This window comes from Triturus cristatus, chromosome 1_2 (genome assembly GCF_964204655.1).
Source record: "Triturus cristatus chromosome 1_2, aTriCri1.1, whole genome shotgun sequence".
NCBI lineage: Eukaryota > Metazoa > Chordata > Amphibia > Caudata > Salamandridae > Triturus > Triturus cristatus.
Genome location: NC_140580.1, coordinates 1,048,439,515 through 1,048,453,493, shown reverse-complemented (window position 1 = coordinate 1,048,453,493; position 13,979 = coordinate 1,048,439,515). Strand labels below are relative to the sequence as shown.

At 44.6% G+C, this 13,979-nt stretch overlaps 1 protein-coding gene across 2 annotated transcripts in view; it reads right to left on the bottom strand.

The window, feature by feature from the left end:
- The window catches only part of LOC146868637 (keratin, type I cytoskeletal 18-like), a 172,985-nt gene that overhangs the window by 32,698 nt on the left and 126,308 nt on the right, over positions 1 to 13,979 (bottom strand). For both annotated transcript variants that reach the window (XM_085612337.1, XM_085612327.1), the window contains exon 2: positions 1,715 to 2,088. In XM_085612337.1, the coding sequence (XP_085468463.1) occupies positions 1,715 to 2,083 (369 nt within the window). In that variant the 5' untranslated portion in view covers positions 2,084 to 2,088. The remainder of the gene's footprint in view (positions 1 to 1,714; positions 2,089 to 13,979) is intronic.

Below are 13,979 nucleotides of genomic sequence, written 5' to 3'. Positions count from 1 at the left end.
CGGTTTAAATATTGACTTTTTTGCTATTGAACATTTCCGAATGTAGATTTACACCTAAGTGTAGACCGACATGTTTTCCCTTTGTTATCGAGTCTCCTACAACAGGATTTATGAGTGTAAAGTTACTGTTCGCAGATTTTCACACATAAGTAAAGTGGAGTGTGTTATCTCCCTATGGGAAAGTATAGGGCAAGCAATTAAAGTTTCTTCTAAAATAATTGTAAATATTTATTAGAAACCTAAAGCTAATACAAAAATGTTACAGTGCCTTAGCGCATTTAATTCTAAGTGTAATAATTAATTAATCCATCAAAATATATTTGTGTAATTTTACAAATGATATTTCTCAAAGCATATTTTTTTAAGGATCTCACCCCAGTAACATTTGTATTTAATATGTATTACATGGTTTTAAAAGTTATATGAAGATTTGATGTAAATGATCTTAATTTTTTAACAAAATGTTAAAGTTTTAATTTCGTTACATTTTTCATCTAAGTCTTGAATAAAATAATGTAATTATTTTATATATTTGTGACACACACACATATATTTATATACAAAGTCAACATCATTTATTTATGTTATTTATTCAATAATATTATTTCCTATGAGATGTTATTTTAAGCCCCAACCTGCATTATTTCCTGGGGAGTGTATTGCAATACCTGTGAGTAGTCATTTGTGGTGCTTGACATACTCCATGATTGGGAAAGAGTACATTTACTACTGTTTTAATACCTTTAGAGCTGTTGTAACTTTAGAAATGTAGTTTCTACCTCACATTTGGTAGTAGTTATTCCCCATCTTCCAGCCACTCTTCCAGACCCTCCCTCATGTTTACTACTAAAACATAAACTTACCATTGCAGACTCTGGTACTACAAAATGCAGTCTGTGAGCAGACTCGATGGCATTTCAATGTGTCTGGTTTTTTTAATTTCTATAATATCTTCCAAGTTTTGTTTCTGTAATGTAAGTTAATTTACATCATTTCTATGCACCTTGAATGTATTGCGTGACTATCATCGTGATTTGCAAATAATCATGAAACATATATTTTGTTTTTATTTTAACAAATTCCCCAAAAATCAGAATATGATTCAGGGCCTTATTACAGATATTTTACACCGGTGTAAGAAAAAGGACAAGCTGTTTTTCATTGCTTTCTGCTTGTGCAATGGGAAGTGAATCAAACACATTTGCATCAGTTTATCTTACAGAAGTATACTAGCACCGAGGCCATGATAGGTGGAACTGGATTGTGGAACATTTGTGCAGTTACACAACACTTTTGTATGGAGTAGAGAAGGTAACACATAAATCCTAGTTCTTGAACTACCTTTTTTAATTTAAAATATGGAAACAGATTTTCTTACAAAATTGTACTCCTTATTTAATAAAACGAAGACCACCGAGTCATCTATCTTTCCCTTTAAAAGAGGAGACATTGTGTTTTCTTTTTATGTAAACATAGCTAAACTTTTGTGACAAAGGTTTTCGCTCTATCTTGTTTTGTAAGAAAAAGGCGCCTTCGAGCAAGCAGCAAAAGTGGTGTAAACTAATTTGCCCCTTTTTGGGCCACTACAAAATGTTGCAGCATGCCTCTGGTTTTACAAACAACCCACAAAGATTGATAACACGACTTTAAAAAATAAGCTTATGATCCATATGCACAAACGACCCATTAGCTGGGAAAGCAGAACTTGTCTCACCTCTTGCACAAGAGCGCTTGCCTGGGCAAACATCGGTCCATGGTCCCTGACTACTGGGGCATTTGTTATCATCTTCTCTTGAATTTTTATCTCCAGCTCTTGGTTTGTCTTCTCCAGGTAGCGCACTTTCTCCAAGTACTTTGCCAGCCGGTCATTCAGGCATTTCATTGTCTCCTTGTCGTTCACCTGCATGGCCGCGTTGACCACCTCGGTGGAGCTGAAGCCATTTTTGACGGGGGAGGTAGCAGTCAGTTTCATGGTAGACACTGAGGCTCTGGGCTTCGGGAGAGCTCTTCCACCAACTGAGTAACTGCTAAAGGCTGGCCTCTGGCCAAAGGACTGGCTTCTGACGGATAGTGTGGCTGCCATGGTACCTGATGGAGTACAATAGTCATATTGTCAACATCCACTCAGTCTAATGCAGAACAACATGCGCAACATTTTAAAACAGATGCATATAACATTTTTATTTTTATTTTTGGCGTTTCTAAAAGGCAGGCTATTTCAGAAGGAAATGATGGCTATTATTTTTGTCATGCATTCTGATGTAGAGAGGCAGAGTAGCGCTAGGACCGTGTGTTGCAGTAGAGTTTCAAGAAGGAGTGGGAGGCACGGAAGTGACACACACCATCCCCTCAGTCTTTGTCGTCACTTCCTGTCCCCTGCAGAACAGTGCGGCCCTGCTGTCCACGTAGGCCTACTGGCTCTTGATGTAAACATGGCATACTGATTCCATTTCATAGACAGCTATGTACCTTTTAAAGGTTATGCAGGTAGCTAACAGCAGTGTAATGGTAGTAAATGTTTTCAGCTGATAATGTTAGACAATGAATTGCAAATTCTTGCATGGCAATATGTGTGTCAGTAAACTAATCAAATGTTGGAAATGGGGAGTGTAATTATGGACTTGATGTGACATCAAGTCGCCTTTGACAAGCCCAGTGTTTTTCCAGCAGCAATCTGCATGCCATGACGTAGGCCCATATGTATAGTGGGACTATGCACCTACAAGTCCCAGGATTTAGACAACTCTTGGCTAAATCCCGGGGTTGGTTGAAGGTGATAACATGTTGTGTGTTTACACAATATTTGCCCACCTTTAAACAAGTGGACTTAGGCCCCTGAATGTTTATTGATTTTTCTGAATGATATTTGTGCAAGATACTAATAACAATATATTTTTCAATTAATATGCTATGATAGTGTGCTTTTCGTTCATATATTCTTATATTGATGTATGGTATAGTGTTTATGTTAGGTCTAGTGTTTTCTTATGCAAATATTGGCATGTAAGACTGCAAGAACGCCCATGAGATTCTTCATACACCGCGTCAGATATCACATGTTTGGTGTAAACCAAAGCTCTTAAGTATCACCCTGAAGTATTCAAGTCACATGTAAAGAAACTCGACTAAAACTTAAGAATGGACTTTGTAAACCCATAATACACAATAATTGATGAGATTAGGTATCTCAGACACTATAATTCAACTATTGTAATTTTCTGTATTGTTCGAAGAGCCAATACGTTAAAGACTAAGCAGACTGAACTGCCCATATTGGAAATTAGCTTGACCTAAACTCTAGCCATCTGCATAAAACTATATTCTTTGGAAACAGAAAAGAGCCCATAACCATTATGCAAAATATATACCACACTAAAATTATATAGCACATGACCCAACTAAGGTGCCTATTAGGATTGCGGGCAGACTTTTTTCCGCCTGCCACCCTAGCGGTGCTGGGACTGGCCGCCAGTGGTGCAGCGGTCCCGCACTGGCAATTAGGATGCCACTGTGGCATCCGCTATTCCCAGCATTGTGGCGGGCGGTGCTCACAGCACCGCCCGCCACAATGCTGGGAATGCACGTTGTGCATTTTCATGCACAAGGTGACAGGCACCACGAGGTGCCTGTCACGTTGTGGATGACAATGTAGGGGGGTACCATAGGTACCCGCATGTGCAACACCCACCCCCCCAATACCCTGGGGACCCGCAATGGGCCCCCGAAAGCAACATCCGCCTGGCTTTCCATGGCGGGGTCTCCGCCATGGAAAGCCCTGCACCGCTACCCATGCTAATATGGATGGCGGTGTCTTGCAGACACCGCCATCATATTCAGCCCCTTTTCCGCCCGGTCGACTGGTCGACCGGCGGTAAACTGGCGGACGGTCTTTCCGTCCTCCGGGGTCCCCCTGCCATACTAATATAGCAGGGGGGAAATGGGTGGCGGGCAGGGTATGATGTAGGGCGGCGATCCGCCCTACATCATAATAGAACCCTAAGACACTAGTGCTAGTAGCAGGAAGATAAGACCGACCGTTTTATGTAATGCATTGTTATAGACCTTCATCAACCCATTATGCTATATCGTCACCTTCATCGAAGCAAATTACTTATTGCCAAGTGCATTTCTAAAATAAAACACTAGTTACCTACTAGGCACAAATGGAAAGTAAATTGATGCTCACACAGGAGACATTATTTGTAAATAAAATAGCTGAAAGAAGTTACTTTATCCTCAATTGAGTTGTTATCCTGTGAAGAGGTTTGTAATAGGACCTTTCAGAAGGAATAGTGGGGTGGTCTATGATAATGGGATTAGTGGTCATCCTGTGCACAATACATCAGGGCTACTGGGATTATCCGGTAGCAGAGGACCAAATTCGGTAGGAAGGTTGACAAAATTATGCAATACTAGACAATTTATGTGTCACAATAAGAGCCAATCTGTATCAGTATTCTTTAGTTATGTTGGCATTTTCAGTGTCTGCGCGAGGTTGCACCTGATTCGTATTAGTTGAACACAAGAGTACATCAAACAGCAATTGAAATGTGGTGTGTTAACATTTGCAAAGGATATGACACAGTGTGGAACTGCGAATGGCACCGTTTCCTTAGCAACTTTTGTATTCATTTGAGCTAGAAACCTTTTTTGTGAAGTCTGCAAATTATGTGGTAGGTGATGGATTATGTGGTAAATATGGCCAATCCATGATTTTGCAGAAACTGCCCCGTCCTCAGAAATTAATATTCCCACAGACCGTGACACGCATAGACGCAGAAAAAGAGGTACTTCTGTATTTCTTGTCCCAGACGATCTCAAAGTGGTAAAAGATCTTGGCTGACAGACGCCTGTCTTGTAGTACTCCTTTCAGGTATACGCAAGGACGTCAATGGGTGGAATTAATATTTTTAATTACACCAGCACCCCCCTCCCCCCCCCTCTTGTATGGATTAAATACTCTTGCTTGAGATGCGCATTAGGGCCCCTTGTCTGCCCTGCGCTCACATCACCACTGGGACTTGAGGAGACTGCTACAGTAAACAGGCTGCAACCCCTTCACCCACGAGGGTGATGGCAGCAAATGAATGACGAGATATTGTGCGCGTGCCTGGCAGCTAATGTTGGAGGTGGGGGTGAGCCTGGCACTTGTGCTCACTGGTCAGCCTTCCCTTGGTATGCCCACTTCCGAAGACAGACTGGCGGTTCGACGATTCACATCTGTGTTTGAATTAATTGTGTGGAAACGAACGATGACTTTAGGATTTACACAAAGAAGCACTCGAATCACCCGCTATCTAACTCCAATTGCACAAATGTGCAAGTGCTTAGAGTTTCTGTGTTGCCCGCCCCACCATAAGCGACACACACTCAGGCGCTCTTTGAAAATTGGGCTAACTGAACTTCGCTTCTGATTTTCACTGGGACTCGCACACACATTTTAGTCAGACTCGAAGGTTCACTGTGAGGCAACTCTTGGGATTTCCAGAAACTTGAAAAAACAATGTTAACTGCACGTGACTTTGTAGGGGTTTTGGGCGATGCCAAGCACATATTTGTTGAAAGTGATAAACAAATGTTTGGCTTGTGAATTGGAAAATACCCCAAGGGAATGGGAAATGCAGCATCTTTTGGAAAGAATGCAAAAAACAAAGAAGGGTTTCTTTTAGATTGTCTGAGGACGCTACCCTGAAGTTTACACACTCAAGATAGCCGAATTCTATTGCACAAAGAACAAAGAAGTGTTTTGTAGCTGGCCTAGCCAGTCAATCACCCGCAACCCATCCTTTGACCCTAAATGCCCCACATAACCAAACATACCCTACTCTTTGGAAGCTGAGAAATAGATTTTCTCCCATGGAATGTTCTGATTCTAACTTCTCGCCAAATTATGTGTCTTCTGGCTGTTTGCTGACTTTACTTGACTCAGTACATTCTTACTAAAAGCTAGAAACAGAGTATCCTACTTTCAAACTCTACAAATGTTTCAGGCTTTACTTAAATATTTACTTAAATCTTTCTCTGCTTCAGACTTTACTTATCTAGTTACGTAAATCTTTCTCTGGTTCATCAATATTTCCACCAATCTATTGATACATTCATCTGTTTGTTCCTTCTTCTCATGGACCAAGCTCCCACTGCAAGGCCACCCAAATGATTCACATTTCCAACTTCATCTACCACCCGTCCACTCACCAGCCATCCATCCGACATTGACACATTTGCTGTATTAGTTATTATTGTTATGCTATGTGTAGCGCTTTATATCTACTAATTTATTACATTCATATTGATGTAAAATCACCCCCTGGACATCTTTATTTATTGACGTTTTATGTAGCATGAACAAACCCCCAGAGGGGATCTGAGAGCTTTACATATGAACTGTAAAACTTTTTAGGATAGTCAGTGAGCTCTCTGACCCCGGCCCCTCCTGCAGCTCTACTGTCTCAGGTTCAATGCAAGGAATTGACGCTTTTCTTCATGAGTAAAGTGCAGGCTATTCAGCAATCTGCTGTGAGGAAGAAGAGATTGTTCTCAGACTGATATTGGTCCAGTGCTCGCTGATTTTGAGGCTTCAGTTTCGATGAACTCTCCTCCTATCCACCAGACACTGGACTTGTGGGATACTCCCGACCTGTCTTCATTTGTGTCTTTGGCACACTCTACACGATATGCTTCTCACAGGGATCCCCTTCCTCCTGCCAAGCTCTGTCTTCTAGATCCGAGCATCTGGCTTCCTCTGGTAAAACTCCTCAATTGTTTGTTGCAGGAGGGCTCTGTTCCTCAGGCATGGAAGCACACCACTGTTCTTCCCCTTCTGAAGAAACCCAACTTGGATCTTGCCAATTGGTCTAATTATAGACCCATTTCCTTGCTCCCTATTCTGTCTACAATTCTAGAAAAGCATGTCTGTAGAGAACTCTCTGCTTTTGTAGAGCCTCTATTTTTTACATGAGTCCCAATCAGGGTTCAGGGCAGGACACAGTACCAAGTCTGCCCTTCTGGAAGTCACAGAACACTTCACGCAGCTCCTAGATGAGGGCGGGACAGCCACGCTGATTGTATTTTATCTCAGCGCTGCCTTTGATACTGTGTCCCATAAATGCGCTATGGCCTTGCACCTTCAGTAAAGCCCTCTCTGGTAGCACACCTTCCCTATGGCATCTGTGGTAGGACAACTTCCAGAAAGGCTTCTTTTGTACTTCATGGCTGCATACCTTCATCAAATCCTTATATGATAATACACCTTTCCCAAAGCCCTCCATTGTAGCACACCGTCCCAAAAGAATTATACAGTGGCACACCTTCCAGAAAGGCTTATTTTGCACTACACCTTACCCAAAGCCCTTTGTGGCACCAAATCTTCCCAAAAGCCCTCTATGGTAGCACACCTTTCCAAAAGCCCTGTATTGTAGCACTCCTTCTCCAAAGCCCTATGTGGTAGCACACTTTCACCTACGCCCTCTTTGGAAGACACCTTATCTAAACTTCTGCATGGCTGGACACCTATGCCAACACCCTCTATGTTACCACATCTTCCCCAAAGCCCACTAGTGGTGGACACCTTCCCCAAGGCTCACTGTGGTTTCAGCACACCTTCTCCACCTGATGTCTAATGTGGGACAGCTTCCCTCAAAGCCCTCTATGTCTACACACCTTCCAAAAAGTCGACTGTGGTAATACACCTTCCCTCAAGCCCTCAGTGGCAGCACACATTCGCCACAGAATGTCTATGGTGGGAGACCTTACCTAAAGCCCACAATGTTTACTCACCTTCCACAAAGGCCACTGTGGAAAAAATACACCTTCCCAAAGCTCTTTGTGGTAGCACACCTTCTCCAAAGGATGTCTATGGCGGGACACCTTCCCTAAAGCCCTCTTGGGCATATTTATGAGTGATTTGTGTCACATTTGCACTACGCAAAGTGGCACATGCGTGACACGAGCCTCTAAGTCAGATTTATGAAGCCACGCAAAGCCATATTGCATGACTTTTAGTGGCTTCATAAATTTGGAGTAAGGCAATGCAGCACAAATCACTGAATTGCCTTCTCTGCACAAGGAAGGCATTCCATGGGCGTTGCGATGGATGTTACCACCCACCTCCCATGGTTTTTGACGCATTCCCAGATTTACAAGGACTTGTAAACCTGGGAATGCTCCAAAATCTTATGCCTCCCCAGGCGAGGTGTAAAAAGCAGAAATGTCTTTATTTCTTCTATATTGTACCTCTTTCTACATGTGCTGCATTATGCAGCACCCCATACAGAAAGGAACAAGCCTCTCAGCATTGTTTTTGTGCAGGAAGGTGCCCATTCCTGCATATAAACTATCCTGCATGCATGGGAGGCACACTTACACCATGGTGCAAGGGTTCCCGCGTTGGCGCAAGGCTGTCAAAATGGTGCCAGAGCAAGAGGAAAGGACAGGAATGCACCGAATTGGATAGATACGGCGCATTCGTGCCCTTTCCCAGTGAAGCAAGGTAGCGCAGCAAGGTGACATGCTGCGTTGCCCTGCGCCACAATTTTCATAAATATGCCCCTCTATGTCTACTTACCTTCCACAAAGCCTACTGTGGTAATACTCCTTCATCAAAGCCCTCTGTTGCAGCACACCTTATTGGCAGGGTGTCAATGGCTGGACACCTCCCATAAAGCCTTCTAGGTCTACAGACCTTCAACAAAAGTACACCTTTCCCAAACTCCTCTATGGCTGGACAATCCACTCAAATCCCACCATAATAGAACATATTTCAGTGCTATGTACACGTGGGCATAACAGGCTCTTGCAGCCCCTGAGGCACGCAGGGGCCCTGAAGCATTTAGATGCCTCAACCATTCAGGGCGCCCCCATTTAGCCCAACGCCAATTAATATCTGTCACATATGCAAGACTTTGGGGCCCGCTCATCATATTCTGCAGGAGACCCCCATCATTTAGCATTATGAGACTCTATATACAGTGGCACTGGCATAAACAAATGCTCAGAATGAATACATCACTAGAAGGTTTAGCAGAGGTGAAAGTACAGAGACTTTACAATAACCGTATCAGCACAAGCACAGCATGATAGAGCATGCATAGTGCTTCAGATGGAGTTTGATATTGCAAGGACCACCATGCAAGCTCATGCCGCTAGCAAGGTGGCTCAGTGAGTTAAGCGCTTGTTACTCACCTCTGTACAGTGGAGTGAGAACGAGGGACACATGGGTGCTGCAGAACCTCTGATTCTGAATACTTGAGCGCTGTCATTGCTAATTTAGGTAATGTAAATAAAATTAAGACTACTAAACACACATACCATAGACGCTTTTTATATTTTCTTTACAAGAGATACTCTATTTTCTAGACTCACTCCCCCGCTCCCCTCATGTCATTTACATTGAAGTGTGCTGCTCCCTTACTACTATTGGTCCAAGATTTTAACAACATGTTCATATTGTAGCGCTTACTGTTTCAGTGCTGCAATTTCACAACACTGAAAATATCAGGTGTTGCTATTTCTGAATGTAATGGGCTCTAGAAAGTCAGAGAGGTTAGATGCGCGGTTGGCCATGGCCTGATTTGAACTTGTGCCATGGAATTCACACACCAATGGTGCTGCGTTCATTGGCACGGCAAGGGGGTGAAATCCTGATTGTACACCGTACTCACTCTCTTTTAACAACTGTACACCGTACTCACTCTCTTTTACCAACTCGTTGGAGCATAAAGTTTCACTAGCAAATTAAACAGTAGCACCGCAGAAACAGTAGGAAGCGGCAGTGTCTGCTTGAGGGTGGGAGAGCATCGCTCCCCGCCCGCCGCTTTTGGGCTAAACCTGGAGAAGAAAATACCAATGAAAGTATTTCATTGCCATTTTATTCATCATGCGGCGCGCTGCCGCTGCCAGCCTGCCCCCAGCTGGGAGAAATGGGGGGGTGTCCTCTTCTGCCGCTGATTGGCAGCTGAGGACAGCAGCAGTGGCTGGCTGGATGCTCCAAAGTGCGCATGCCACTTTGGCCGGCAGTCTTGCGCCGGCCAAAACGACATGTGCACTTTGAAGCTCTCAACTCAGCTGTATTAGACAGCTGGGTGGAGACCAAGCACAGGCCTACAGGCAGTAGCGGTCCGTGGAGGGAGTTCCGTGGGGCGGTGGGGCGGGGGAGGGGCAGGGTGGGAGAATGCAAACACCGGAATATGGATGAACGGAGGTAAGTACACATGTAAATAAATAAAATGAATTTCGTTGCGCGCGCTGCATCGCATTTTGCGATGCAGCGCGCGCAAAGGAATTCGTTTTATTTATTTAAATGTGTACTTACCTCCGTTCATCCATATTCCGGTGTTTACATTCCCCCACCCTGCCCCTCCCCCGCCCCGCCTCACCGCCCCACGGAACTCCCTCCACGGACCGCTACTGCCTACAGGGCCTGAAGGAGCGTCCAGCGAGCCTGCTCCATCAAATCCTGGTGCTTCTCTCATGCTGGTGACCCGCATGAGAGTAGCACCACGATTGGTTAATGGAATTGACTGGAGCACTCGGAGCTGAGGGACGGAGTGAGGAGGACGTCGGACGTAAAGCAAGCAAGGTAAGTGACTTTTTTTTTGTAGCAGCTCACCTTGCCTGCATGCACCCTATCACCCACCACCCAATTGCCCACCCCACCAATATATATACCTGCCAGCCGCTCCGGCTTAGGCAGGGTTTTGCAAGAGTTTACAAAATGGAGGAAAAGGGGTAGGATGGGAGCCACAGGGGTGGTAGTCACACTTTAAATCACAACACGCAGGATACGGGCAACACAAAAGAAGGAGGAAGAGCAGTAAAGAGGAGTCAAATAAAACATGAAAGATAAACCAGTGAGGGGAACACAAGGAGGGTTCTATTTCCGATGTAGAAGCCATTTGATGGCATGCAGAGAGGGGTAAAAAGCCCCTTCCCCACGTTTGCTATGAACAAGTCTCCTCCCTCTCAGCGCCACATTGCTGGCGCAGTTTGGCTCACATCTCAACCTGGTTGGCAGATTTAGGAGGATTTTGCACCAGTGCAGCCACGCAAAGTGACACAAATCGGTTCACAAATGTTTTGCTAAAGTACTTACTTTCCATCACAAAACTTTTTTTGCCCTGGAAGGTTGCCCTAAAAGTCGTGTGAATAGTGCTTTGTACTACTTTGTGTTAAGGGGATGTCCCATTGGGAGCATATGGGCATTCCCACACTCCACCCATCATTGTGATACTAATCCATACCATATCTACAAAAATTCCAATGTTTTAATTTCTTCTACCTGTTGTGCTGTCATTAGAAGTATTTTAAGTTATTCTAAGCAATGGTACCAGGCAGGTAGCCTGTTTGTGTGCCAGAATCGGGGAACTGGTCGACAGTGCCACCTTAAGAGATGTGTCTCTGCAATACTGTCTCCCCCCGGTGCAACACGGCACACGTTTACTTGCTGCACGGCATTGAGCTAAAAAGTAATAAACCTGCCCAGAGATGTTTGTGTGACAAGCTGGCCGCAAAACGTTGCTGCTGGAGTCTATATAGGCCCTAGTCTCAAAGACGCTGCAAATCTCCACAGGGTGTGTGACTCTCCATTGAGGATACTTACAATTGCGTGCCCGAGAAATCGAACGCTCAGGCGTATGTGTGCCCCGGCCTTAATCAGGTTTGGAACTTACATACCTAAATGCACGCTTTTCGGCAACTTTTCTAGCATAGTCCCATATTCCCGTATTTCCTAACCTTACATGGGTGCATTGAAAACATACCGAGTTTCTGCATGCATAGGGACCGAGAATGTGTTTCCATGACCAATCGTTTAATGCCTCACAGTGCTGGCAAAAAGCGAGAATAATGCTCTTATACATGCACCCTGGAGGTGTAAGTGAACAACCAAAGACCAGTGTGAGAAAGGAATTGTGATGTTTGTGAATCCGATGAATATCAAGCTACGTGGGAGTTCCCTAGGGGTGTTTTGTGTCACCCGTTGACATTTTCTAGAATGCTCACAACAACAAGTCTTCTAAGCGCTTCTCCTACCTGTGTGACAACTCCAGTCGATGTTATTCACCTGTCACATGCAGTTTCAGAATTTGCTAATGGTGTAAGCTTGAAATTTACAATTAGAAACCTTTGTGCGTCAATCCCAAAATGTTCGAACACAAGAGGAAAGAGAGGGTGATTGAGGCAAGATATATACATGGAGAGATTTGTAGGGGAGAGAGCTGACTCGCGCTTTTCATTCTAAGAGGTCAAACAAAGCCATGATATAAAACCCGCCATTTGTAAAGCGCGCAGTAATCACGCCTAAGGGCCGCAAGGCGCTGGTGGCCGTCGGAGCTACTGCCCAGGTCGCATGGTGCTGGGCTGAGCTGAGCCAGGGATCGAACCATGAGAGCTCCACACTCCCTAAGCAGCCGTCCTGGCCGCTGCGCCACACCTCTCCCTCCAGATCGCTGCATGAGATCTAAAGGGCTGGGTCACAAAGATTTTCGGATGAGAAGTTGTGTCTTACTCCTCTCATTGATGTTACACCTGAATATCCAGGTTTTATGTGAATATTCTTTTATAGAGCCTAACAGTTGAGTAAACCGCGTCCAGGCGCTTAGGATAATATGTACATATCCCTGTGAGTAAATAGAAGGTCAGAACAATTATTATAAAAACAAAATGCAAATTCATGTCTAGCTGAGCAAGGTGTGGGTATTCACACATCACTGCCTTACAGAAGTGCGGACTTCATGCCTAATTCAGAAGGGGTAAGGGGAGACAAACCACCTGTTGCAGATTCAATTACTAAGAGCACAAACTTCCCTGAGAAAGAGGCAAAGAGGCCTGGAGCACCATCAGAAAATGGGCCAGATATTAAGGTAACTTGCGACCTGCAAGCCGAAAATAGAAGTAAGGAGAGAGCTAAACCCACTGAGCAACCTTGCCTTCAAGAACGCAGGAACGGATGAGCAGCTGGTCCTGTACCAGTGCTAGTTCTGAAATAAGCTGCTTGTCATGCGTGCATTGACTGTAGAAATGTAATGCAGCACAAGCTTAGCTCCTAGAAGCAGCAGAGCGCTTTACAAAATATATTGCAATTGTCGCAGAAATTCCAGACATGATGTGCTGTGGGCAGAACAGGGCTGTGTGATGAGCAGCTGCAATTAAAGAAACAGGGTGCAATGGAAACAGGATTGTAGGGGTGTTTGAAAATATTATTAGGACAGTACAAGGCAGGATAATTGCTTATTACATCACATAGATTCACACACAACAGTTGGTCTTGCATGGCACATGCTTACAGTTTTTAACACAAAATCCCAAGTTTTTCGGTCAAGTGCCCCAGATTCTGGCCCTGATTCACAAAGGTTAAGTTAGACTTTAGGTCTAAGTTTAGATCAAAAGTCTAACTTTACTTCTTTTCGGTATTCAGAAAGGTAAGTTACGAGTAATATCTTTACCTCCTCACTCAGGGTGGAATCTCCGCACCCGGGGCGTAGATCCGCCTTGAGTGCGGAGATTCCGCCCTGAGTACGGAGGTTTTTTCCCGCCCGTTCGCGGTATTTTCTGCGTGTTCGCGGCTCGCCAACTTACCCATGCGGTTGCTTGCGGGCGCGGCCATCTTGTTTTTATTCTTCTCGCGGTGCATGATCGCGAGAAGAAAGACGTGATCGCGCGACGCATGACGTTACTGCTGGCGCGAACTGTCGCGAGACAGCGCAAATGGCTACCAACAATCCAACATCTTGTGGAGAACGCGACTGGATCGGGAAAACTTGTCGGCGAACGCGGGGATTCAGGTAAGGCGATCGTGCGCGCGCGAGAATGTATTATTTTCCAGCGCGAGCAAGAACCAAATTATCGCTAAACTGCGGAATGCGGAAATTTTAACATTTTCGCGCTCTCCGCAGAACGCGAAAATGTCAAATTATCGCAATTTCTGCGAGCGGAACGGAAATTTAGCCCAGGCCTAGTTCTACCCCAAGTGTGGAAACTCCGCC